The 22,543-nt window shown below is 56.4% G+C and overlaps 1 protein-coding gene across 4 annotated transcripts; it reads right to left on the bottom strand.

Moving 5' to 3' along the window:
• Positions 1-422: 422 nt before the first annotated feature.
• Positions 423-21,808, bottom strand: SEZ6 (seizure related 6 homolog). Of its 4 annotated transcripts, none has more exons than XM_011226856.3 (16): positions 21,466-21,808; positions 20,858-20,991; positions 12,220-12,415; positions 7,880-8,065; positions 5,352-5,520; positions 5,052-5,218; positions 4,262-4,456; positions 3,875-4,013; positions 3,568-3,764; positions 2,755-2,949; positions 2,169-2,360; positions 1,865-2,062; positions 1,304-1,342; positions 934-1,051; positions 745-850; positions 423-564 (listed from the first exon to the last, which is right to left on the bottom strand). In XM_011226856.3, the coding sequence occupies exons 1-16, from the start codon at positions 21,791-21,793 to the stop codon at positions 535-537; spliced, it is 2,589 nt and encodes an 862-aa protein (XP_011225158.3). In that variant the 5' UTR covers positions 21,794-21,808; the 3' UTR covers positions 423-534. The 4 variants fall into 4 exon arrangements, with proteins under 4 accessions (XP_011225158.3, XP_034497718.1, XP_011225118.3 ...); XM_011226816.3 differs by having other exon boundaries at positions 440-580; XM_034641827.1 differs by lacking the exon at positions 1,304-1,342.
• Positions 21,809-22,543: the final 735 nt, after the last annotated feature.

Genomic DNA, 22,543 nt, shown 5'->3' with positions numbered 1-22,543 from the left:
CCTTAGAGAAGGACTAGAGACCTCCCCAAGGGGCTGATGTCAGTGGGCCAGGAGTACTCTGAGGTCACTGTTGACAGCAGCTTTGGCCACTGGTGATGGCCCCGTGAGGAGCACCCTGGTGCCGTTTCCACCACCATCAAGTTCACCCGGCTGCAGGGTGCCACATGCCAGGCTGGATGGTGGTCAACCTGGAGAAAGGTGCTCTTCCTCTGCTTGTGAATTCCAGGCTAGAGGTCCAGGGGATGAAGAGGGGTCAGGAGAATGCTGGTTCTTAATGCACGTGCTCCAGCTGTGCTCTGCCCAGAGGCAAATGCCCCCTGACTTGAACCCAAGGAAGGGCCCTATGTGGGCAGTGGTACCAAGAAAATAGGCCCTGGTGGGCATTGCAGGTGGGAGAGGGCACAACTTCTTGAGGGATTGGTGGCGTCTCTTCCCAGATGGTATGTACAGGAGGTGTAGGGGCAGAAGGAAGCTGCAAACTCTGCTGCTGGGCTGTGATGCTGGGCTGAGCTGGCTTTTCCAAGCTGCCCCCACCTAGATGGAGACTTCATATTCTTTCGTCTCCTGCAAAGTAAAGAGACTGCTGGGAGTTGGAAACTTGTATAAGGTTTGCCAGCCCATAATCCACCTTCCCAGGAAAAAGGGAAAGAATTAGAGGGCTTGGAGGGACCCTCAGGGGTACCCGCCCAAGGGAGCATAGAATTACGTCCTGGATAGGGTGCGAAGAATGGGATGGGTACTTACTCCAATCTCATAAGTTGGATTGTCAAATGCTGACTCCACAGTAATGCGGTCATAGGGGCGGGGTCGTGTCCGGGGCAGCCGCAGGGGGGGGCTTTTCCCCTGGAGCCTGTGGGATGGAGAAGCCTGTAAGTTAAAAGTGCTGGGCAGGAGTGAGTCAGGTATGTAGGGCAGGAAGGGAACTGGACTCACCTAGAGAAGTAGAGGCACACACCTCCCACCAAGAGCGCCATCACCACCAGTGGCAAGAAAATGGCGGCTGCAATGTGGGCAGCATCCAGGGTGCTGGAGGCAGCAGGTGCCTTGGCAACTGAAAACACAGTGGGTGGGATTGGGACAGAAGTCCCTGTGACCCAGAGCCCATATCTGTCCTCACCTCTGCCCAGGAGAATCCAGGTACCAGCTCCCTCTAGCTAGCTGGGGGTAGGGAAAGGAACTTTTGCTCTGCTGGTCCCAGACCTCTCTCTTTCTCTGCCCTCCCTTCTTGGGGAACCCATGGCCTGGGAGCTGTGAGAGCCAGGGGCAGGGAGACTATTTCCCTGGCCCTCAAGGGGGGGCTCACCATCCAGGCTGCGGCCGCTGTAGAACCCATCCAGAGAGGCTGGAACAAGAGGGGAGGGCCAAGGGCAGAGGTGAGACCAATGGGCCAAACCACTAAGGCAGGGAGTAGACTGATCATGGGAAGGATTTATCCAAGGAGAGCCCACCCCGGCATTTGTCTTGGTGTCACCAGGTCAGAAGGATCTGGCAGAAACTGGAGAGAATAAGGGTGACATGAAGGGGGCATGGGCAGTGGGTTCTGGTTCTCAACACTTGGCATATTTGCTACAGCAGCCCTGTGGGACAGGCAGAATTTCTTTTTCTTTTCTTTTTTTTTTTTTTTTAAAGATTTATTTATTTGAGAGAGAGCGCGAGAGAGCGCGCGCATAAGTGGGAGGGGCAGAGGGAGAGGGAGAGAGAATGATAAGCAGACTTCATGCTGAGCTCAGAGCCCGACACAGGGCCTGATCCCACAACACTAAGATCACAACCTGAGCCAAAATGAAGAGTCAGACATTCAACCGACTGTGCCACCCAGGCGCCCCAGGACAGACAGGAGTTCTGAGGGTGGCAGAACACTCACCAGCCCTACAGATGGGTGGGGGGTCACTCCAATGTGAAGGGTGCCCGGGCACACACTTGATGCTGGCCTGGCCCTTCAGCACGTAGCCAGGGGCACATGAGAAGTGGACAGTAGCCCCTGCTGGGTGAAGCCGTTTCTCAGGACTGTGGGCACCGTTCTCGGGGGCGCTGAGGCCGTGGCATGGCTTGAGCTGTTCAACTGCAAAGCAGGCAGAGCCCAGTGAGGGTGCCCGGTCCCTAGCCTCCAGAGGTGGCATCTTTTGTCTCCTACCAGCGGCTTCCCCTCCTACCCATTCGACACTTACGGAGACACTTGGGGGTCCGGTCGCTCCACTTGGGGCTGCTGGCTTGACGGTCATGGCAGGTGAGGATGGCACTACCAGTCAGTACAAAACCCTGGTCGCAGATATACTGCACGGTGGCCCTCACAGGAAATTTGGGGTTAGATATGAGGCGTCGGCTGTGCTCCACGTCCCCAGGGTCATGGCAGGAAGTCACTAGGGGTAGAGGGTAACGGGTGAAAGTAGCCCAGGTTGCACTCAACAAAAGCCAGTCCACCCAGGCTTTGTTCCGGGCCAGCTAATATCTTTATGTCACATGGCTCTGCTGCCTCTTTATCTGTCCCTGCCATTTGGCCGGTGCGTCCCTCACTTGTCCCCTTCTTATCCATGTGAAACAACAAACACTGGCCAGGAAGGAAATATCTGAAGTGCTGGGTGGATAACACTTTGAAAAGGTATCATCCCATTTCACAGCTGAGGAAACTGAGGCTACAAGAGGTGGAGGAAGTTCAAGGGCACTAGCTGGCAACAGTTGAAGTCTGATTCAGAATCGAGGAGAGAGGCTCGTATCTTGCACGAGGAAGGGAACATGGGGAACAGGTGCACTCACCTCTCTGGCAGGAGGGCAGGTCCTCACTCCAGGTTAGGTCCCACTGGCACATGAGGACACTGGATCCTACCACCTGGTAGCCGGGGTAGCACTGGTAAGTGACAACAGTGCCATGTACCAGCTCAGGCTGAGATGGGCTCTTCCAGCCATTGGGGATCTCAGGCAGCTCCGGACATGTGTCATTGCGGGGCACCTCTGGGGGGCACAAGGGCAGCAAGATGCAGGCCCTCAGCCAGCACTGATGTGACTGTGCTAGCCTTCCTCACTGCGAGGGCACCCCAGCTCCTGCTGGTTTGGCCTGGGCCTCGCCTGGCCTGGACAGGCCCAGCAATGCATTCCTTCCTGCTCAAGGGCCCCTCTTTGCCTGTCCCTGACATCATCCTGTCTCTGAGATTCCTGGGTTATCACTTAGGCTTTGGCTTTACTTTCAAAAACACGTTGGCCGGTTCCCCGGTCCTGAGAGAGGGGGCCGGGTAGGCTGGGGGAAATTGTCACTTCTATTTAAGATGGTCAGAAGGTAGAAACAGGCCCCTTCCCTTAGTTTCCTATTTTTGTGAAAAAGGTCTTCCTGCTACCTACCCAAATCTCTCTTGCTCCAGCGGAAGGCTCCCTTTCACTGGGCCCTCAGGGAAGATGGGGAATTAGACTAGCTTCCTTCAAGGGAGAGGATACCTGGAGTTTTCCCAGCTTTCCCTTGTTGGATAAGAGCACTTGGGCTCATTGCCCAGTTTCTCTGACTCGCCATGGTTTCGGATCTGTATTCAGGCATCACGTCCCCCAGGCAGCAGGGCAGGGTAGGGGCAACAAGCTCACCAAAGAAGTGGATGACAAAGCCCTGCTGGTAGCCCAGCACCGAGGCCCCGGGGTCTGACTGGAACTGTATGGTGACGTCGGCCATGGAGGTAAAGAGCTTGAAGTGGCCACGCGGCCCTGAGTACTGGCCTAGTACCCGGGCCGTCAGGTCGTCCCCATCATAGAAGGTAAGCACGTCACCAGGGCCTATGCGCAGCCTGTGGAGGAGGACCGTCAGGGAGGGTGGGCCTGGGGACTCCAGGGGGGCTGGGCCACAGATGGCCCCAGAGCTCAGGAGCTGGGTTGGCCTCGCCCAGCGGGCACTCACACTCGGATGTCCAGCAGGATGCGCTTGTCCTCTTCCACATGCACACCCCAGATGCAGTCCTGCCCACGGCTGTAAGGCTCCGGCCAGTTGGGGGAGAGCACCACACCAGCTGAGTCTGTGATCTCCCCGCTGCACACAGCTGGAAGGCAGGGGAGGCCCGGGAGGTGCGTCCCCTCCGCGTCCCCCCCCCAGTGCTATGTCCTGGGGCTGCCACCTGCCCACAGGTATGCCGACCCATGGCCGGGAGCCCCCACCTCCTCCCTGGGGAGGGGGGAAGCTTGAATCTCACACATCACAGGGCCCCTGTGGCCCTAGGCTCTGTGGCTGGCTCTGGTCCCCCACCCTGCTCCCTGCCCCCGCCAGGCCCATCCATAGGTACCTACTGACCTCGGCAGGCTGGCTCTGTCTCGTTCCACTGGGGGTCGTGGGGGTCAATGCACTCAATGATGATGGAGCCCTGCTCCAGTGTGTAGCCAGGGTCGCAGCTGAACTCCACGGTGGTGCCCACAGGGTAGGAGGGGGCGCTGCTGCTGAAGTTGCCGTATTTGACAAAGGGCTCATAGCAGTGGCCCTGCTGGAAGGCTGCAAACCATGGGGCCCAGCCCAGCTCAGCTTCAGCTGGGCCAAACGGGGGAGCAGATGTCCTTCTGCCTCCCGCCCCAAGGCCTTTATCATCCTGAACACAAATGCATGTCCTAGGCCTGCAGCAGGATGCCCAGAGCACCATACCCTATCGTGCTTGGGAGGCAGGCTTGATCACCGTTGTATTCCCAGCACCTGGTTTTGTGCTTCATACATACAGGGCACTCAATAAATGTTTTTTATTAATTAATTAATGCATGCACTCAGGAGTAGTTCTAGAATGTCTCTTGCAGCAATTTTCCTTCTGTTAGGATTGGGGCCCTTTTTGCTCTTCAAACCAAAGAGAACCAAACTCTTCAAACCAAGAGATTCATTCTCTTGGACGAGAGGACCTGGGTCCAGGCAAGGGTCTCCTGCAAGGACGGGGTAGCAATCCCCCAGAGCCGGAGGGAAGGGGTAGGCAGGGGAGCCTAAGTGCTAGGTGAGCAAGGGCTAAGTTGGAAGGAATGATGATGGAATGGAGGTGGGGGGAGGGTGTGAGGGGAGAGGCCCTAGGCTTGAGCCCTCCACTCCTGTGAGGCCCCAGCCGGCTCACCTTCATAGCGCAGGGCCATGCCAGCCGCCGCCCCGCTGCTGTCAGTACTGAGCTCCACGAAGAAGTGTCGGCCGGAGCTGAGCAGTCCCTCAATGGGCAGGTACTCCACCTCGTAGGAATCATACACTGGAGGGGCCTCCACGTTGTCTCCATTACGGATGATGAGCCTGGGCCAGGAGAGTAGCAGAGGCACAGCTGGTCTCACTGCCCTGGCTGGGGTGTGGCCCCGGGCTCGGGTTCCAGCCCTGCAGCAGGGCACTAGCCGGCCGGGCACTCCCATCCCACTAGGGCTCCCCTCACCTGTCGTCATCCTCCGCCAGGGAAACCTTCTCAAAGTGTAGGTGCAGCCGCTGGCCTTCCGGGGCCTCGAGCAGCCAGTGGCAGGTGAGATTGCTGCTGTAGTTGCCAGGGAAGCCCGGGGAGACAATGCGGCCAGTGGTGGCATTGCGGGTCACCCCACCGCAGGCAGCTGTGAGACAGGGCCAGGACGGTGGGCTGGATTCTGGACCCTAGATCTCCTGGATTCTGGATGGCCTACCAAGCCTGCCTGCCTCTCCCCACCTCTTGTGCCCTCTGTGCCTTCATGATCCCGGAGGTCAATCCTTGGCCCAAGGAGGCTGACGGACAGCCTGGACTCCAGAATCCTAACCTTTTACACCTCTGGGATTATTCAGGAGCAACTCCCTTGACTGTGGTAGATCTACCAAGGCCTAGCCAAGTAGCCCTGGGTAAGTCACTTTCCCTCTCTGCTGACTCCTCTGGGACGCCTTCCCCGACTCCCTCCAAGCAGCCCCTTAAAGCCCCTTACCCAGGGGCTCCAACCTTCTTGGGGTCTATCTGCTGCTTCTACCTTGTGCCACTGTCCTAAAACTAGTTATTGTTTGGCTAGGTCCCTTCATTAGGACCCCCTGGGGCAGGAGCCAGGTCTTTTCAGGCCACACACAGAGTTGGTATTCAACGTTTGTTGAATGAGTGAATGGATGAAAAAAAGAGGGCAGGACTAGATCTGGTCCAGCAAACATCTGGTCTACCTGCCACCCACCTCCAAATCTTATGACCTCAGCAGACATTACTAGCCAGGACCTGGCCTCGCCTACTTTCTGAAGTAGCCTCATTACCACCATCTTTCCTGGGCTGACCCCTCTGGCCTGGGACTGTCCTCTTTCCAAGGGGAGGCTGAGCAGCTCACCCAGCCCCATCACTGAAGACTTCTGGGTTACTTGGCCATAAACTCCTGGCAGTTGAATGGGGCCAGAGAAGGGGTTTCAAAGGCAAGAGGAGTATATGGCTGGCTCCAGGCAGCACTTTCCTTTCGGGAACACACAGCTCTGGACCCTCTCTGCTCTCAGAGACCGGGCTGTCCTGGCCAAGACACAGCACCCTTGTCTCCAGATGTTCAAGATGGCAGAATATTTTAACTTAATAAAGCTCCTGGGGAGGGGCTCGTGGTGTTTCTTCTTCGCTTCTCTGCAGAGAGGGCAAGACCCACCTTTCTGCTTGGTCGGAACAGAACTGCCCCGCGAGTGTGTTATGCCCACCCTTCACTTAAATTTGTCTGTGGTTCCTTGTTACCCCCAGGTCATCCAAGCTCAAGATGGCCTTCAAGCCCTTTATGAAGCTGGCTGTCTCCTGACTCGGCTTCAGCTCCATCCCGCATGTGCTCTTCAGGCACACCTTGTCATGTCCTCACTCTAGCAGGCTTTGTGTTTTCCACACTTTTGCATATGCTGTCCCAAGAATCCACTCCACTTCCCTGGGCTAACATTCTTGTCGTCCTTCCATGCTCTCTCCCTGGGAAGCTTTCTTTGCCTTCTTCTTCATTTTGGAGCAGCTCTCTCTCCCTTGGATCCTGACCATGCCCTGAATTCACCCCATCACAGCACAGTCTGCACAGAACTTGCTGATGCTGGTGTCCCCACTTGCCAGAGAGCTCCTGGAGGGCAGAGACCACATCTGGCTTATTCACCTCTGCTTGTGTCTAGCACCCAGGAAGAGTTTATAAAATGACATAAGGTTCAAGAGCCCAAGTTATTAAAAATAAAAAAAAAGAAGAAGAAGAGAAAAGATGTTCAAGCTGCCTTTCACACTGCAGATTAAACACTCCATCTTCCTTCTGCCAAGAAGCCCCTCTCCACTGGCAGCAACTTCAGACTTCCTGATCGTCCAGGCCCAGAGCCTGGAAGGAAGTCTCCTTCCACTTGACCCCCTTCGCTCGTCAGTGTCTCTGGGACCTCTTCCCTCCTCTCTATTCCCAAAGTCACTAAGTTCACACCCTCTTGTCTGCCTGGCCTCCTGGCCTCCAGACACCACCTGGCTGGGCTGGCTCTCCTGAGGAATAGTTCCGAGCTTCTCCCTGGCTGTTTTCTGAGTCTCTAAACACTGCCTCACCTGGCTGCCTCTGTGTTAACTGCCTGCACTCTTCCCTCCATTAAAATGCCAAACCTTCAATGTCAGCTCCCCCAGGAAGGCTCCCAAATACCCAACTCAGAACGATTGCTTCCTCCCTGCCCATGTCACTTTGTGTCTCTTCATTGGTGCTTTTTACTTCCTGCTCTGGAAATTCGTGATCCATGTGCTTCCTTCTTCACACATTTCCCAGGATTGTGGGCTCTTTAAGGGCACAGTCCCCGTTTAATGCAGCTCTTTATACCCATGGTGCCTCAATATACGAAGTGCTCAACACGGGGGGTTGGATAAATGCTACTGAGGTATATGACCATTTTCTGGCTTCCTTACGGAGAGCAAATGGAGGTTCCAGATAGCAATCGAGAGGGATAAGCCCTCCCCTTACTCCTCTGTTTAGGACTGAGTCCCCTGGAGCCACTTACCAATGCAGACAGGCTCCTGGAAATCCCAGAAGGGCTGGGTGGCATTGAGGCAGGTGAGAAGCCTGGCACCCTTCAGCTGGTAGCCAGTGGCACAGCGGAAGCGGGCACTGCCTCCTGGGTGGAGGCTGGTGACAGTCACAGCTCCATAAGCAGGACGCTGGGGAAAGTGGCAGTTCAGGAGGTAGGCTGCAGAGAGAAAGTGGGTGACATTGTGTGTGTGTGTGTGTGTGTGTGTGTGTGTATTGGGGGCTGAGTCACAGCCAGGGAAAAAGGGGCCTGCCACAGCCTGTCTGGAGGTGTCACTCGGGGCCAGAGGAAGCATCAGGAATTCCAGGAAAGACTGATCCCCTCCCCAGAAGGGGCCAGATCTTTCCAGCAGCCTGGGCTGATGAGTGGAGCGAGCGCAGAGCTGGAAGTTAGGCTGCTTGGGTTCTGGTCCAAGCTTTCTGACGCTTTTGGCAGGTTTTTCAGCCTTTCTGTGTCCCAGTTTCCCATTTGTTAAATGAGGTTCAAAATGCCAGGCTACCTACAGGGTTATTAAGAGAATAAAGGGGATATTATTTTATTTTGCTTGGTATCCCTGAAATCCAGCTGATAGCACATCTTTAAGAAATGTTTATTGAATGACTTGTAAATGTGAAAGCACTTGAAACAGCGACAAGTCTATCCTGATGTAAAGTATTGATACTATTTTTCCTATAGGGGACAAGTATGAATTACAGCCAGAACGACTGAAGTCAGACAGTAAAAGCTTTCCCAGTATTCACTGGCAAGGATTGTGGACTTCTTTTAAAAACAGGATGGGGCGAGGGTGGGGAGGCAGGGCACGCCTTCCTTGGAAGTTGGGGGAAGGACAAGTTGCCTTGGGCAGCTTAACTTTTGGAATTGTCATACCAAGTATGACCGAATGGTGGCAGCAAATCCTACAAAACAAAACGGCAAGCCCCAACCTGGAGCCAAGCCAGGGTGAGAGCTAAAAATGGGGGTCAAGGCTTGGGTCCCAGAGGGGGGAAAGAAGGCTGGAGGGGTCAAGGAGAGAGGCCGAGTGCAGGTTTGGGCTACAGAATCTGAAAACCCGTGGGGATCGTCCGACGGATGGGGATTGTCTAGACTGAGGATCTTTGGGTGGAAGGGCCCACCCTTACTGATGGCCATAGGTGGATGGGAAGAGAGATCCAGGCAGGAACTCTGCTAGCCTCTGTGTGATTTGTGTGAACAGAAAAAAGAGCCGCCTCTGGACAGAACAGGATCCAGAAATGAGTTTCGTGATTTTTTCCCCCTCCTGGCTGTAGTCACTGGGCTTGTGAAAAGGGAGAGGATGATTCTTACTCTTCCCTCTCTCATGGCCAATGAGTGGTTACTTGTGACTGGCAGGCAGGACAGGGCAGCGCTTAGGGGGTGGGTTCTGGGGTCTGACTGCCTGGGTTTGAAGAACACAAGCGCCCCTATTTGCTGTGCCACTTTGGGCAAGTTACTTAACTTCTCTGTGCCTCCATTTCCTTGTTTACCCACCCATTTATAGAGTACTGCATCCAGTGTTGTTACATGAGAGGTTAACTGACAGGACATATGCGTAATTCCTGGCACAGAACAAATACTAAATGTCCCAGCCTGCTGTTACTGTTCGTAATCTCGATTAATAAAAGCACCTCACAGGGGCACCTGGGTGGCTCAGTTTGTTAAGCGCTCGATCTCAGCTCAGGTCTTGATGTGAGGGTTGTGAGTTCAAGCCCCGCATTGGAGCCTACTTAAAAAAAAAAAAAAGAATAATAAAAGCACCTCACACCTTCCAGCTTCTAAAATGCCTTCACACTCTTACTAGAGGTCTACAACATGCTTGGGAGGAAGGAAGGCAAGGTATGGGTTATTAACTCATTTTCTGATAAGGAAAACTGAGGTTCAGAGAGACTGGGGGACTTGCCCTGATCACACAGCCACACAGTAAGTGGCAGAGAGGGCACTGAGGCTCCTGGTTCTAGAGCCCATTGCTTTCCAATGCCCCTCTCCCACCTGCTTCCCCAGGTGAAGTAGAAACCAGGGCTCGGGAGTCAGAGGAACCCATGAGTGTTAGATAAGGCTGCCCTGGGTGGTTGGTGAGGGTGGCCACTCACGATGACCTGGGGAGAGACCCCCAGCTAGAACGGGATGGGGAAAAGAGGGTGGGGCACCCCAACCAGAGTGCAGGGATGGGGGGTGACACCCAGACAAGTCTAGGTCATGAGCCAGATGTATTCATATCTTTCCTGTGGGTTCTTACCACAACTCTAGGAAGGGAGGTCCCCCATTTGATGGATTAGGAAACTGGGCTGGGATGAGGTGAGAGCAGGAGTTTGGGAGCAGATGAGGAAGCCCCCAGACTCCATGGTGGCCACTTGCAGGAGGAGCTTCCTCCTGTTGCCATGACTACCGTTCCCAGGGAGCCTGTATGACTGCAATCTGTTGAGCTATTTTCTCCCCGGCGTCTGTTTCTGGGGCCAAGTCCAGTGCCAGGAATGCTCAGGAGGGAGGAGGGGCATGCCTGGCAGGGCCCTCTGCTTCCTCACCCTGCCTGAGGCTGTGGGAGGGGAGTTGGAGCCTGGTTCTGCAGATGAGGCCCTTGTGGGGGCCCATCCTTGTGATCTCCGACATGATCTTGGATAGCTCCGGCAGTGATGTGGGTACCAGTCCCCTCGCCCCCTCTTCTGGCACCCTCTTTCTCCAGCCCAGGGAGACACGCGTGTGAGCACATGCTCCTGTTCCCATCTCCGGGATCAGGGCTAATTACAGCCTATAATTAGGGGAATTACGCTCATTAAGGAAAGAGCTGATCATTGACAAAAACTGGGCCGAGGAGGGAGGGCTTCTGGGAGCTGAGCAGAAGGCAGGGCTGGGCCAGCTCTTCCAGCCCCTCCTTGGGGTCTGCACCCCTCGCTGGGCCTCCGGCTCACTGTCTTTCAGCCACCTTTGCCTGGCCCAACAGAGAGAAGGTCCAGAGTTTTGTGCAAAGGAGTTTGCGGCAAGGGAGAAGGTTACCGTGGCATGAAATTATGCCCGCTGCTAGGGAGGATTGATGAGCCATTAGGGAGGCTGGCCGGGCCGCCTAGATGCTCACCCTTGTCTCAGCTGGCCCCCTGCCTCTGCCAAGCCCCTGGCCAGCCCCTGCCCACCGCCAGGCTCCCTGCTGCCACGCCAGACTGCTTTCCCAGTTTGGGTGAAGAGGCTGGGGCGGGGGCGAGTGCTTCTTAGGTGGGCTCCAAGCATCCCCATCTCCAGCGGTTGTCCTCCTGTCTGGGCTGTGGACCCTGCAGGGCTGCAGAAGCAGTCCCTGACAATGCAGGGCAATGCCATAATTGTTCACACCAATTATTTCCCCATTAGCACTCCCCAGCCTGAACTGGTTACCCTGTCACAGCAGTACAAGGGATCAAGAAGACTTCGCCTGGGGTAAGGGGGCCAGGAGAGATACTGATGGAAGAGGAGAAGAGACAAGCCCCCTTTCCTCCCTTTTCCGTTCTGCCAGCTCTTTAATACTTGTTTCCGTTTCCTTCATGAAACACGCTAAGTTCACGGAATGTGCTAAGTGCTAGAGCACTTCACATGAACCCTTTTGTTTAATCCTCCTCGTGACTTTATGGCGTAGGCATATTGGTCATGTGGTGCAGCAGAGGAAAAGGAGGTTAGAGAGGTCAGATGACCTGTCCAAGGTCAACAGCCAATGGGAAGGAGATTTAGACCAGACCTGCCCATCTCCCGAGTCTGTGATTTTCCCATTATATCCTGCCATTCCCCTATTTCCGGAGGTGTTCTGAGCTGACTGGGGCATGAGCCAGGTCTAGGGTGGGTGAGGTGGTTCAGGAAGGCCAGGTTCGTTGCTAAGGATCTCCAGAGGGTCACCATCAAGCCCCTTGGACCCTGACCCCCTTGCATTTGGGAGAGAGGGCTTGCCTGTTTCAGTGTCTGCTTCCCCCAGAGACTCTGAATTCCTTGAAGTCAAGGAATGCCTCAAGGCCCTCAAATATCTTGATATTGTCATTGTCCACAGCCTGGCAAAGAGCGGATACCTAGGAAGAGTTTACTGAATGAATGAATGAATGAATGAATGAGTGACTGGGTAAATGGCAGTGGGCACCCCCGGGGCTACCTGGTTCTGTGTCAGGCCCCCTTCACAGCCAGTTCTCTACAGGGTAGTAGGCGGAGGAAGGAAGGTTCTAGAGGTGTCAAATGTGTAATAATCACCTTTAGTTGTACAGATGTGCCTGTCCCACTGACTCCCTCGCCCCCCCCCCACCTATAATGGCACCAGAGATCCCCAGGAGGGCACCCAGTCTGGTCTGGTTCTTCCCCCAGCTGCCCAGGCCTACCTTGGTAGTGGAAATGGAAGGTGCCAGGCCCAGCAGGTGGTGGGAGGCTCTGGAACCTCAGTGCCGCTTGGTGGGTGGGGCTACGGATGACTTGGCCCCTCAGTAAGAAAGACTGGTTGGCCAGGGGCAGTGGGTCAGGCCCCCCCAGGCCCTCCACAGTCACCGTCTCCCCCTCTCGGAGGCTGATGTTCTGGACCTGCCGTGGGATAGACAGTGCAAAGCGGAGCAGTCAGGCTTCTTCCTGCTGACTGAGCCCCGCTGCCCACAGGCTTCCGGGGGCCCCAGCCCCAGGCATGACCAATCCTCAGGGCCGCTTGGCCACTGGAGCCTCCAGGCCCTGAGCTGGGCACATGAGTGCAGGAGGAGCTCATTTCACCTTCCCAGTAACCCTGTGAGAGGGGAACTGAAGTTCATATCCAAGGTCACATAGAGATTATTAGCAGAACTGGAATTTGTAAGCATGTCTTTCTGTCTCCAAAGCTTTTCAATGACACCAGGACACCAGCTGCTTCCTGTCCCTTCACTTTTCTGGGCTCACTTTTCTCATCTGTAAGGTGGGGATGGAGTAGGTGTGTTGAACTAGATGGTGTCCAAGGGCCTGGCCAGCCATGTGAGGTCTTTTAAGCATCAGACCCATGTGCCCAGCTTCCCCTGGATGCCCCATTGGACGCCTCACAGGTATCCCACCCCCAGCCTGCCTCATACTGAGCCACCCTCTTCCCCCCCACTCCACCAGCAGCTTCCCTTGATATGCCCAAGTTCAAAACTGGCGTCTTGCCTTCTCCCTTATACCCTACGGCCAATCAGTCATTCAGTCCAATCTATCGGACTCTGATCTTTTTACTACTCTTCATCCCCCCTGCCCTCCTGGCCGGCCTTCCTGCCTGCGAGGCTTCACCCGCTCCTCCCTCCTCATCCATACTTTCTGAACTGCAGCCAGTTAATAGCCCCCACCTGTGACGGACCATCCGCACATAGTGCTTACTCACTGAAATCCTTCGATGGCGTTCCACTGAGCCCACAACGCCCCACTATCTGGTCCAAATGCCTTGCTCTGGCCCTCAGGGCCCTGCCCACCTTGGCCTCTGAGGGCTGCTCAGCCAGCCCCACTTGCCCACACTGCAGTCAGAGGCCACGCCTCACCTCCGCTGGGCATGTGCCTATGCAGGTGAAGCCCTCTCCTCCTGCCCTCCTGGGGAAGCTGGTCATTCTTTCAGATCTCGGGACCATGGCCCTCTGCCTCCCAAGCCAGGCCTGTCAGTTCGTTTGTGGCAAGCCCTCTCCACCTGTCCTCTCTCTACTTCTCCATTAAAGCCCAGGGTGGCATTTGGGGTCGCAACGGCCTCATCACTGGCCAGTGACAATAAAGATGTGTGGAGAGCGTGAATGTGTGGACCACCGGAAGTCCCTTCGCCACCAGCTTCCTGCGAGCTGAGGAGCACAGAGGATGGGTGTTGAGCCCAGGCAGGTTGGAGGAGATGATGTGCTCTGGGCCCCTTGGACTCTGGGTGCCGGAAACAGATGTGCCCTGGGGACTTCTCTGCCTGGGAGAAAAGACTCAGTGGGTCTCTGGGGCCAAAAGGAGGCTCAAGGCAGGCTGCTGGGGCAGCACTGTTGGCTCTCCGTGAGGAGCTCCCTTAGAGGCCGCATTTGGGTGGAGCCTGCCTGGCCATCTGCTGGGGACATTCCTCAGGGAATTCCTGCTGCAGGCAGAGGCTGGATGAGGTCCCTTCAAACTTGGAGATTCTATGATTCCAGAGTTGGGCAAACAAGACTCACACACGTGGAATCTGTAATTATCGAGAGATGCCAGGCAGCATATAATTCTGCCTTAAGAGGCACCGAACGTCTGCAGCGGGGATCCTGGGGAGGGGGAGCAGAGGGGCTGCAGGCTCAGGGAGAGTGAGCAGCAGGTGGGTCTGAGAGAGCCCCAGTGGGGGCTGCACTGGGAGAAGAAGGTGGGAGGGAGGACATCGCTGCAAGGAAATGACTAAGGAGGCAAAAGCAGAGAAACAGAAACGAACTTAGCATTTTTCCTAGTTGCCATAAACGTCCTCGGACCTACAGCTTCCAGCTCGTGACCCTGCTGCTCTGCCACCAGCAGGGACGGCAGGCAGTAACAATTAGCAGTCACTGAGCACGGGAGCACGGACAACGCTGGGAGCCTTGTTCTGTTTGCAGCCATTATTTCCTCCTTGCCACTTCTATAAGGTGCGTGGTAAAACCCCCACCAGGAAACAGAGGCTCAGAGAGGCTAAGGAACTTGCAAAAGGTCACCAGGTGTTAAGTAGCAGAATCTCGCCTTGCTGGAGGCAAAGGCAACTCCTTCCCTCCCAACCTCATGCGGCTGTCACCTGCAGACAGACATCCAGACGTCTAGATGTCCAGACCCGTTTATTCCCAGAGCCCAGGCCCACCAGGCTTAGCAGTGGGGCGCATTTTGGTCAGACCGGGGCTTTTTCCAAGATGTTGAGATTTATGTTCCCACCAACCATCTCTCCACCCTCTCCAGAAGCCTGTAAGGCTGGGAAAACTGGGAGCTGAGGCGTATGGCCCCCTTCAGCTAGCCTGGCTTCCAGCCCAGCCTGGTGGCGAGGGCTGCCATGAGAGCATGGGATGGAGTGGGCCTGGGTCACCCGGGGCTCACATCCAGAAGGCACCCTGTTCTCAGCTAGAGGCTGTCTGTGCGACTCTGGTCCCTTGGGTTTCAAGCACCCACTTGCAGGCCTGCCGCAGCGGCTGCAACATAATTTGTCACTTGTTTGAGGGCCAGGCCTGACAGGGGCCAGACAGGGCTGAGTGTTGGACAAGGAGGGTGATGAAGTCTTGATGCAATTTGCAGGCATCCGAAGAGCTTGGGAGACAGATTGAAATGTCAGCTCTGCTCACAAGGGCTGCCTTCCCACACCCCTAGCCTGTGACAAGGGGGGGAACTGGGGGGCAGGAAGGGGGAAGATAGAGCAGAGGGAGGTGAGGACAATTCCCCCAGGACCCTGGGCTGTCTAGCACTGCCTGGCTTCCAGCCGACCATGAGGTCCGTTCAAGGAAGGAAATATAACCACTTTGAAGGGGCCGACTCCTTCCCGAATGGGAGCGGGGAGGATTTAGGTTGCCCTCTGCCAGCCCCCAGACGATCAGCCTTGACTGGCCTGTCTGTCCTCATTGAAACTGCCAGTTGGGTCTTCAGAATATGCCCTAATGGTGTGACTCATAGGTGGGATGGTGCCACAAGCCCCCGAGTAAAACCCTACACAGGCAGACACAGACACAGGAGCTCAAGGATGACTCAGGGGTGTGAGCCCCGCCCCCAGAAGATGGCCTCAGGCCCTGCTCCCGCCCCGACACTCTCCTGGGCACCAGCACCCACGCATGTACTCTGACATGGGCCCGGTCGTGTGCACGCAGCTCCCTCAAACACACGGCATGGCACACGTGTGCCCTCATTCCCACGTTCTCCCCCACATACATGCGCCTCCTCACATGTGCTCCCTCATTCGCATGCGCCACAAAATCCACGTGCTCCCCTGCCCCCATGTGCTCCCCACTCCCCACAGCGGTAGAATCACAACTTTTCCCATGAGACCCTTTATCGGTTTTCAAAGCTCTTTCACACCCATTATCCTTTCAGATCGCACAAAATCTCAATAAGGGAGGCAGAGCAGAGTGTATTTACTTCCGCTCTATAGATAAGGGAAACTTGCAATCAGAGAAGTTGAAAGTTCCTCTTTGCATCGCACAGTAAATCCAAAGCGAAGCCAGGATTCTGGACCAGGACCCCCGATTCCTGGCCTAGTGCTTTGTCTGTGTGCATAGCGTCCCAGGCCCGGCCCCAGACTGGGGGAATTCGAGGTGGGTATCTTACAGGAGCAGGCAGCACTGAGCTGAGGAAAGGGGTTGGGCTAGAGCCCCCAACCGTCCCCAAATGCACTCCCTCTTTGGATTCGCCACACCTGGGCCAATCTCCTGGGCCAGGGGCAGAACAGGGGCTCTTGAGTCCTGGAATCAACCTCCAGCTCCATCACTGACTAGTTGAAAGGTCCTGGGGAAAGTCACATGACCTTTCTGAACCCCGGTTTCGTGTGTGGGGTGGGAGCATCGTGCCCACTTGATAGGGTTGTCAGGATTAAGTTAGATCCCACCTGTGAGGGGCTCAGCGCAGCTGAACAGTCCTCTTCCCCTTTCTTGGGGAGGCCTGGGCTCTACCGTGGTAAGACTAATGCTCTTGCCATGGGGATAGCTGGCTGTCAACCCCCTGAGGCTCAGCTCTGTCAGGGCTCTGCCTAGGAGGCACTGTCCCTGGGAGCCACCCTCTCCCTGGGCCAGGTTCTACAGCTGCCAGGAAGTAGGGAGCAGGCTCAAGGGCTTGAGGGGCCACAGCCCAGTCTGGCCTACAAGGGAGCTTCCTGAACCCACAAGAGGAGACACTCTCGGAAGGACTGGCTGGGAGGGCCCTTCTGCCTCATCTGGTTCATCTCCTCTTACAGAGAAGGAAACCGTTCTGGAGAAGGCCAGTGGCTTTGCCTAGTCACCAAGAGATGGGCTGCAGCGGCAGGGCTGGGACTGCAGGCCCACATGACAGCCTCTGTGGTCTTGTCTGAATTGATGTCTGTCCACAAAGCCTTATGGGACAGAGTCTGCTTTAGGGATGGGGAGAGGGGCCTAAATGCAATGGGCCAGACCTGCGTGCGCCTCTGTAATCCCTCTTAGACGAGCCTTCCAGGAGCCGGAAGAGAGGAGGTGGCCAAGAAATCTCACCTCATTGACCCACCACCCTATTGGTGGCCCCATCAAGCCTGGTCCTGGTGTTCTGGCTGTCAAACTGGCAGCTGGCCTGGCGTGGGAGAGCTGTGCTCCAATAGGGCCACCTGGGGCACTAGGCTGGGACTGTGGGCAGCTGTGCCCAGGCTCCAGATGGTACAGAGAGCAGCCAAGCCAAGATGGAGACTGGCAGTGGAAGGCTGTTGGAATGCCAAGTGCAATGAGAGGCACATGCCAGGCCCATTTGAAAGGCCTGGAGCCCTCAGGGGAGACCAGCTGCCTGGAAAAGGGATGGGACCCACATGGGCCAGGGAGCTTGTGCCCACCCACCCTGAAGGGGCTTCTCTAGACTTCTCAAGACAGCCTAGCCCAGCGCCTGGCCCCGGGCTGAAACGGCAAACATCCTCTGATTACAGAGGACCTGAGCTGGCCTCCTGCCTGTGGGCAGCTCAGACCCTCGGCCTCAGCACGCAAATTGCTGCGGCGGCCTGAAGGGAGGTGGGGGTGGGGGATAAAGAAGGTTATGAGGGGCTGGAGTCCAAAACAGAGAGGTGGGGAGTTAGGGGTTCTGGAACCTCATGAAAAGGGGCCCTAGACTTAAGTCAGAACTGTGATCACATGGCAGGGGCTCAGCATGGTGTCAGGGACGTGACCTACGGGTCCTTCACATGCTCCTCTCCTCCCATGGCTTCCCCCATCCCCCCTGCCTGGATTCCAACCCTTCCACCTACCCAGAACCACCCATTCCATCCCCCATTGTCCGGGCAGACGAGCACTGCATTCAGGCCTAGCCTCTGGCAGGAGTGTGATCCGGAAGACCCCAGGCTCACCTCCCGCTCCTGTGCAATAGAAATCATCTGTCCCATCCTGCCCTGGGAGTCGTCAACGGCCAGTCCTCCAGAGCCACTGTTTCCCAGTCCGGGCTTGTCGGCTGACCTCTCCTTTGTCAGGCCCCGGAGCACGTATCACGGCCTCTGGAAGGCCTTCTCCGACCTTCCAGGCTGGGGAAGTGCGCCCCATCCCAGCATTCCCACTCGATCCCAACGGCGCTGAGCGTTCCCTGGTCAGGGCTTAGGACATCCGTATCCCCGGGGAACTTGTCCGCCCCCGGCACAGAGCCTGGCACGTGGTAATTGCTCTGTTTATATTTGGAGAGCAAATTCCTTCATCAAAAAACGCTAGTTAGTGGCTACCGGAGTGACCTTAGGCAGTTCCCTTTCCTTGCTGGCCTCAGTCTTCCCAGCTCTCCATGGGTATTGGTCTGCAGTACCAGTAATTGGACCTGTGCGGTGTGGCCATGAGGCCCAGATAGGAGCAGAGGTTGCAGATTCAGCCCCGGAAGGAGACGAATCTTAACCCTTGCTTTAGCCCTGGCTGGTGCCGTCCCTTCCCCCTGGCCCTTCCTGCCATGGCCTCAGACTCTAATTCAGGCCATCAGGGCCAGCGGGAGCCCCCAAGAACTCTGGCCCACGGTGGCCAGTGGAGGGCGGCGCCAGCATCTGCCTGCCATGTTCCCAGACAGCGATCAGGGCTGTGGCAGGTCTTCATCTCAGGGTTGCCTGGTAACAGCTTTTGCATTCCAATGAAAAAAAAAAGTGGCAGCACCAGACAACAGACACAGGGCTTATGGGGTGGGAGGGGGTGGGCCTCCAGGGTGGGCTCATGCCAGGGCCAGGGCTGGTGCAGGCAGAGCCAGCATCTTGTCCCATTGTGGAGAGTACCGGGACTGGGCCCAGCGTGGCCCGGTGGGCTTCGGTGGGAATGGTAGGCTTGGGGGGCAGGTGCAGCTGGCTCAGGCCCGCAGGAGGGCACCCAGCCTGGCATCTGCCCCTGCCCTCCACCTTCCTCACACCTGCAGCTGGCGCCTTCCACCCGGTGAGCCACAGCCGGTGCCACCTCTCATTAGGTGATGATTTTACATTAATTACCTTAATTAAGCGGCACTGAGTGCTAATGGCTCGGGGGGTGGGGGGGTGGCTGCTCCTAATTGCACCCCCTGTGAGCCCAGAGCGAGGGCCCAGGCCTTGGCAGGGCAGGAGCAAACAGCTACAGAAAGAAGGCGAGGGGTCCACCAGTGGTGGGAGAGGGTCCCCCTCCTCTGGGCCTGGCTCAGAGACCTGGCTTTGAGATCCCCAGGGCAGGTGTAGTTGGCTCCAGGCCCAGATCCAGGAGCTTTGGGATGGGTGGGGAGCAGGCCGAGAGCTGGGAGCAGCCAGCCCTGCCCTGTTTCCCGGACTCCTCCTCTGCCCCCTTCCCTCTGCTTCTCAGTCACCTGCCTGATGCCCTCAGCTAGGCCGAATGCCTGCCTCTACCTCCAGTCTGTCCCCAGGCTCAGGCCACCGTCACCTCGTTCCTTCCTTCCTCCATCCATTTGTGCATTCATTCAGCCAGTCCACGGAGACCCCATTCTGGGCCCTGTGCTCCAGGGTACCCCTCAAAAAGCTCACAGTCTAGCTGGGGATGTGGCCAGCTTATTAACAGACTCCTAGGATGGGGCATCAGGAGAGAAGTCACAGAGAAAGTGACCCCAAGGGTGAGTCCCAGGAAGGGATAGTAGGACGACTCTTCTGGGCAGAAGGACCAGCATGTACAATTGGGGCTTGTGGGGAAAGCAGGCTCGGCCCATCCAGTTAGCTGCAAGCTGCTCAGTGCAAAGGTGGGGGGGTAGACAACGAGGGAGGGAGTGGCTAGACACGGGCCGGGGGAATGGCCTTGGTTCAGAGGCCTCCGGAGAGGTGTGGAAGGGAGGACCGATTTCACATGGGAAAAATGACTGCAGTGGAGGAGCACCTGGCCGGCTCAGTCTGTAGAACATGTGACTCTTGATCTTGGGGTCATGAGTTCAAGTCCCACGTTGGGTGTAAGAACTTACTTAAATTAAACAAAACAAAACAATAAAAAAAAGTGACTGCATTGGAGGTGGACAGTGGGGCAAGCATGAGTGGGGTGACCAGTGAGGCAGCCGCTGCATCATCTGGGGGAGAGATGATGGAAGCTGGACCTTGGGGTGGTGGGATGGAGGGGAGAAGCAGGCAGATCTGAGTTTTGGGGAGTGTCATGATAGAACGAAGGCCCGAGTTGATGGGACTCAGGGATGAGGGAGAGAGAAGGGCTGAGTTGGCCTCACTGTGCACAGCTCCAGGCTCCTTCCACATTGCACGGTGGTGGCCCTGCACCATGTTTCTGAAGGGTTAGGGTCCAACTCAGAGGTCAAGAGCGGTGTGGCAAGCGGGTTTGGGGGAGCATAAGGGAAGAGTTGGCTTTGAGGCCCGTGGAGGTGGAAGAGCCGATGGGACATCTATGAGGACGGGCAGGCTCAGGGCTGAGGATTAAGAGAGAGTCTTAATCCCAAGGGAGGGATGAGATGGCTTGGGAAGGCAGGGGGCAGGAGGCTGGGGCTGTGGGTCTGACTCGCCCACCGGATGGTGCTCTCTGATGGTACACCATGTCTGTCTTCCCCAACTCTGCACCCCAGGAGCCAGCACAGGGCCTGGCCCAGAGGAGCTGCCCAGGGAGTATTTGCTGAAGGAATGAGTGAGTGAATAAGTCAGTCAATGAGGCCCCATGGCTCTTTCAGGCCCAACCATGAAGCCCTGCATTCTCATTCCCCAACCACATAAATTCAGACACTCACCCACTCCCCTGCCCATCCAAGAGTAGAGCCCCCCTCAAGCTCCCCTGAGCTCCTGATCAAGCCCCTGGGAACAGTTGCTCTTCACTCCCTGGTGCATAGGGCAGAAGCTGACCAAGTTTTAGGCCCAGCCCTGGCTCTAGGCCAACTGATGCCCCTGAACATCCCCACCTCTCCCAGTAGCCAGCACCTTTCTGGAAAAGTAACACACCTGTCCCAGCTTGTCCCTGCGGGAACCAGGTTGCTTACCTTGATTTCTACACCATAGCCAGGGTAGACGGAAATGTAGTAGAAACAGTCCAGGCCGACATCAGTAGGTGAGCTGGGGGCTGTGGGGGAGTCCAGAGAGCCCTCCGGGCCTGAGAAATTCCAGCTACAAGGGCCTAGGAGGCAGGAGGAAACACAAGGCTAAACCCAGCTCTGGTGATGTTGGTTCAACTAAGGCTGACTGGTGTGTGTGTGTGTGTGTGTGTGTGTGTGTGTGTGTGTGTGTGTGTGGTGAAGTCCAGCTCTTAGGGCATCTATTTCCCTGTTGAAAGAAGGGGACCACCTTTTCCTGAGCACCTACTAGGTGCAATCTTATCTCAGTTTTCACAATGGCTCAACGAGGTAGGTCTTATCGCCATTCTACAGATGAGGCTCAGAGAGGTTCAGCAAAATTCCTAGGGTCTGTTGTAGTTGTTTCCAATCAGGATTTGAACCCAGGCCATCTGGTTCCCATCTACCTGCCTCCTGCAGGCTGGCCCTTGGTGCCAAAGGGCAAGGCAGGCTGGCACAGTGATAGAGACAGAGGACTTTAGGGGCCCCGCGGTTCCCCCATCCCCATTTCCAGATCTGCAAGCCAGCGAGGAGCTGACCTGGTGGCTGGACTGTGGTGATGGTGGTGGTGATGATGGTGGTGGTGGTCTCCTCATCGTCCCCTGAAGCTGTAGAGGTCGTAATGGTTCCCTCCGTCCCGAGCCCCATGGTCCGGGACCTGACCTCTGGAGCCCATGGCCTGCCCATATCTCCAGGACCCTCTTGGGTTGGAGTCCATGCTCTGCTAGGGGGTGTAGTACTGGGCCCTTCCCCGGGGCCTGGGCTGGGCACGGGAGGTAGGGGAGTTGTGATACGAAGCACGGGGGACTCTGACTCCAGGCTCCAGGGTCTTTCTCTGGACTGGGGCTGAGTGGGCGCTGCAGCCATGGCTGGAGTGGGGCTGGTGAAGACGGGGCGGCTGTCCTGGTTGGCCAGGCGGGGAAGGGGACTCGGGGTGAATGGTGTAGGTGGGTCAGGCTGGAAGGGCAGTGCTGGCCTCAGCCCCTCCTCACCGCCCTCTGGCCCTTCTTGTAAGAATTCCTCGAGCAGTGGGTGGTGGTTGAGAAGCTTCAGGGTAGGGGCTGTGGTGACGAAGTGGACGCCTCGTTCCGGCTGCTCAGGTGTGGGGGCCACTGTCAGCTCCCCATCCATCTCCTCGATGCCTGGGGCCTGCCCTTCCCCCGTGGTCGGGGCCTCTGAGGAGAGTCCTGAAATAATAACGAATGATCAGAGGTCCGCCCCCGCCCCACAGTGAGCGGCGTCACACCCCGTCCAGATAGTAGGAGACCCATCTCTCTGTTGACAGAGGTGCTTGGGGCGTGTGCTCGCTGTTGAGAATCGGGAGCTATAGAATTGGAGAGCTGGAAATGAGAGGACGTCACATATTTCCAGGATGTCACATGAGATAGCCTTTCTCCTCCAGCACCAGAGGTGGTCACTACCAATTGATCTTTCCACTGTTTCCTGCTCTTCTCAGATTCGGCCTCAGAATCCTTCTCAACACAACACTCCAGGCAGCCACGCTTGATACCTCGGACCAACATGAGAGATAAATATTCACCATTCCTACTTGGGGCCTGATTTGATAGACAAGGAAACAGGTCAAAGAAAAGAAGTGGCTTCAACCAGTGAGTTGAA

Source organism: Ailuropoda melanoleuca, chromosome 13 (assembly GCF_002007445.2).
Source record: "Ailuropoda melanoleuca isolate Jingjing chromosome 13, ASM200744v2, whole genome shotgun sequence".
Lineage (NCBI taxonomy): Eukaryota > Metazoa > Chordata > Mammalia > Carnivora > Ursidae > Ailuropoda > Ailuropoda melanoleuca.
Note: the sequence above shows the minus strand (reverse complement) of the source record. Positions and strands in the feature narration are given on the sequence as shown.

Excerpts from the sequence above, each read along its gene's own strand:
- SEZ6 (XM_011226816.3), bottom strand. The coding sequence starts at position 21,793 with ATGGCTGCAGCGCCCACTCAGCCCCAGTCCAGAGAAAGACCCTGGAGC. Across the intron at positions 12,416-20,857 it reads GCTATGGTGTAGAAATCAAG|GTCCAGAACATCAGCCTCCG; the intron begins GTAAGCAACCTG and ends ATCCCACGGCAG. Across the intron at positions 581-744 it reads ATCCAACTTATGAGATTGGA|TCTCTTTACTTTGCAGGAGA; the intron begins GTAAGTACCCAT and ends AACTCCCAGCAG.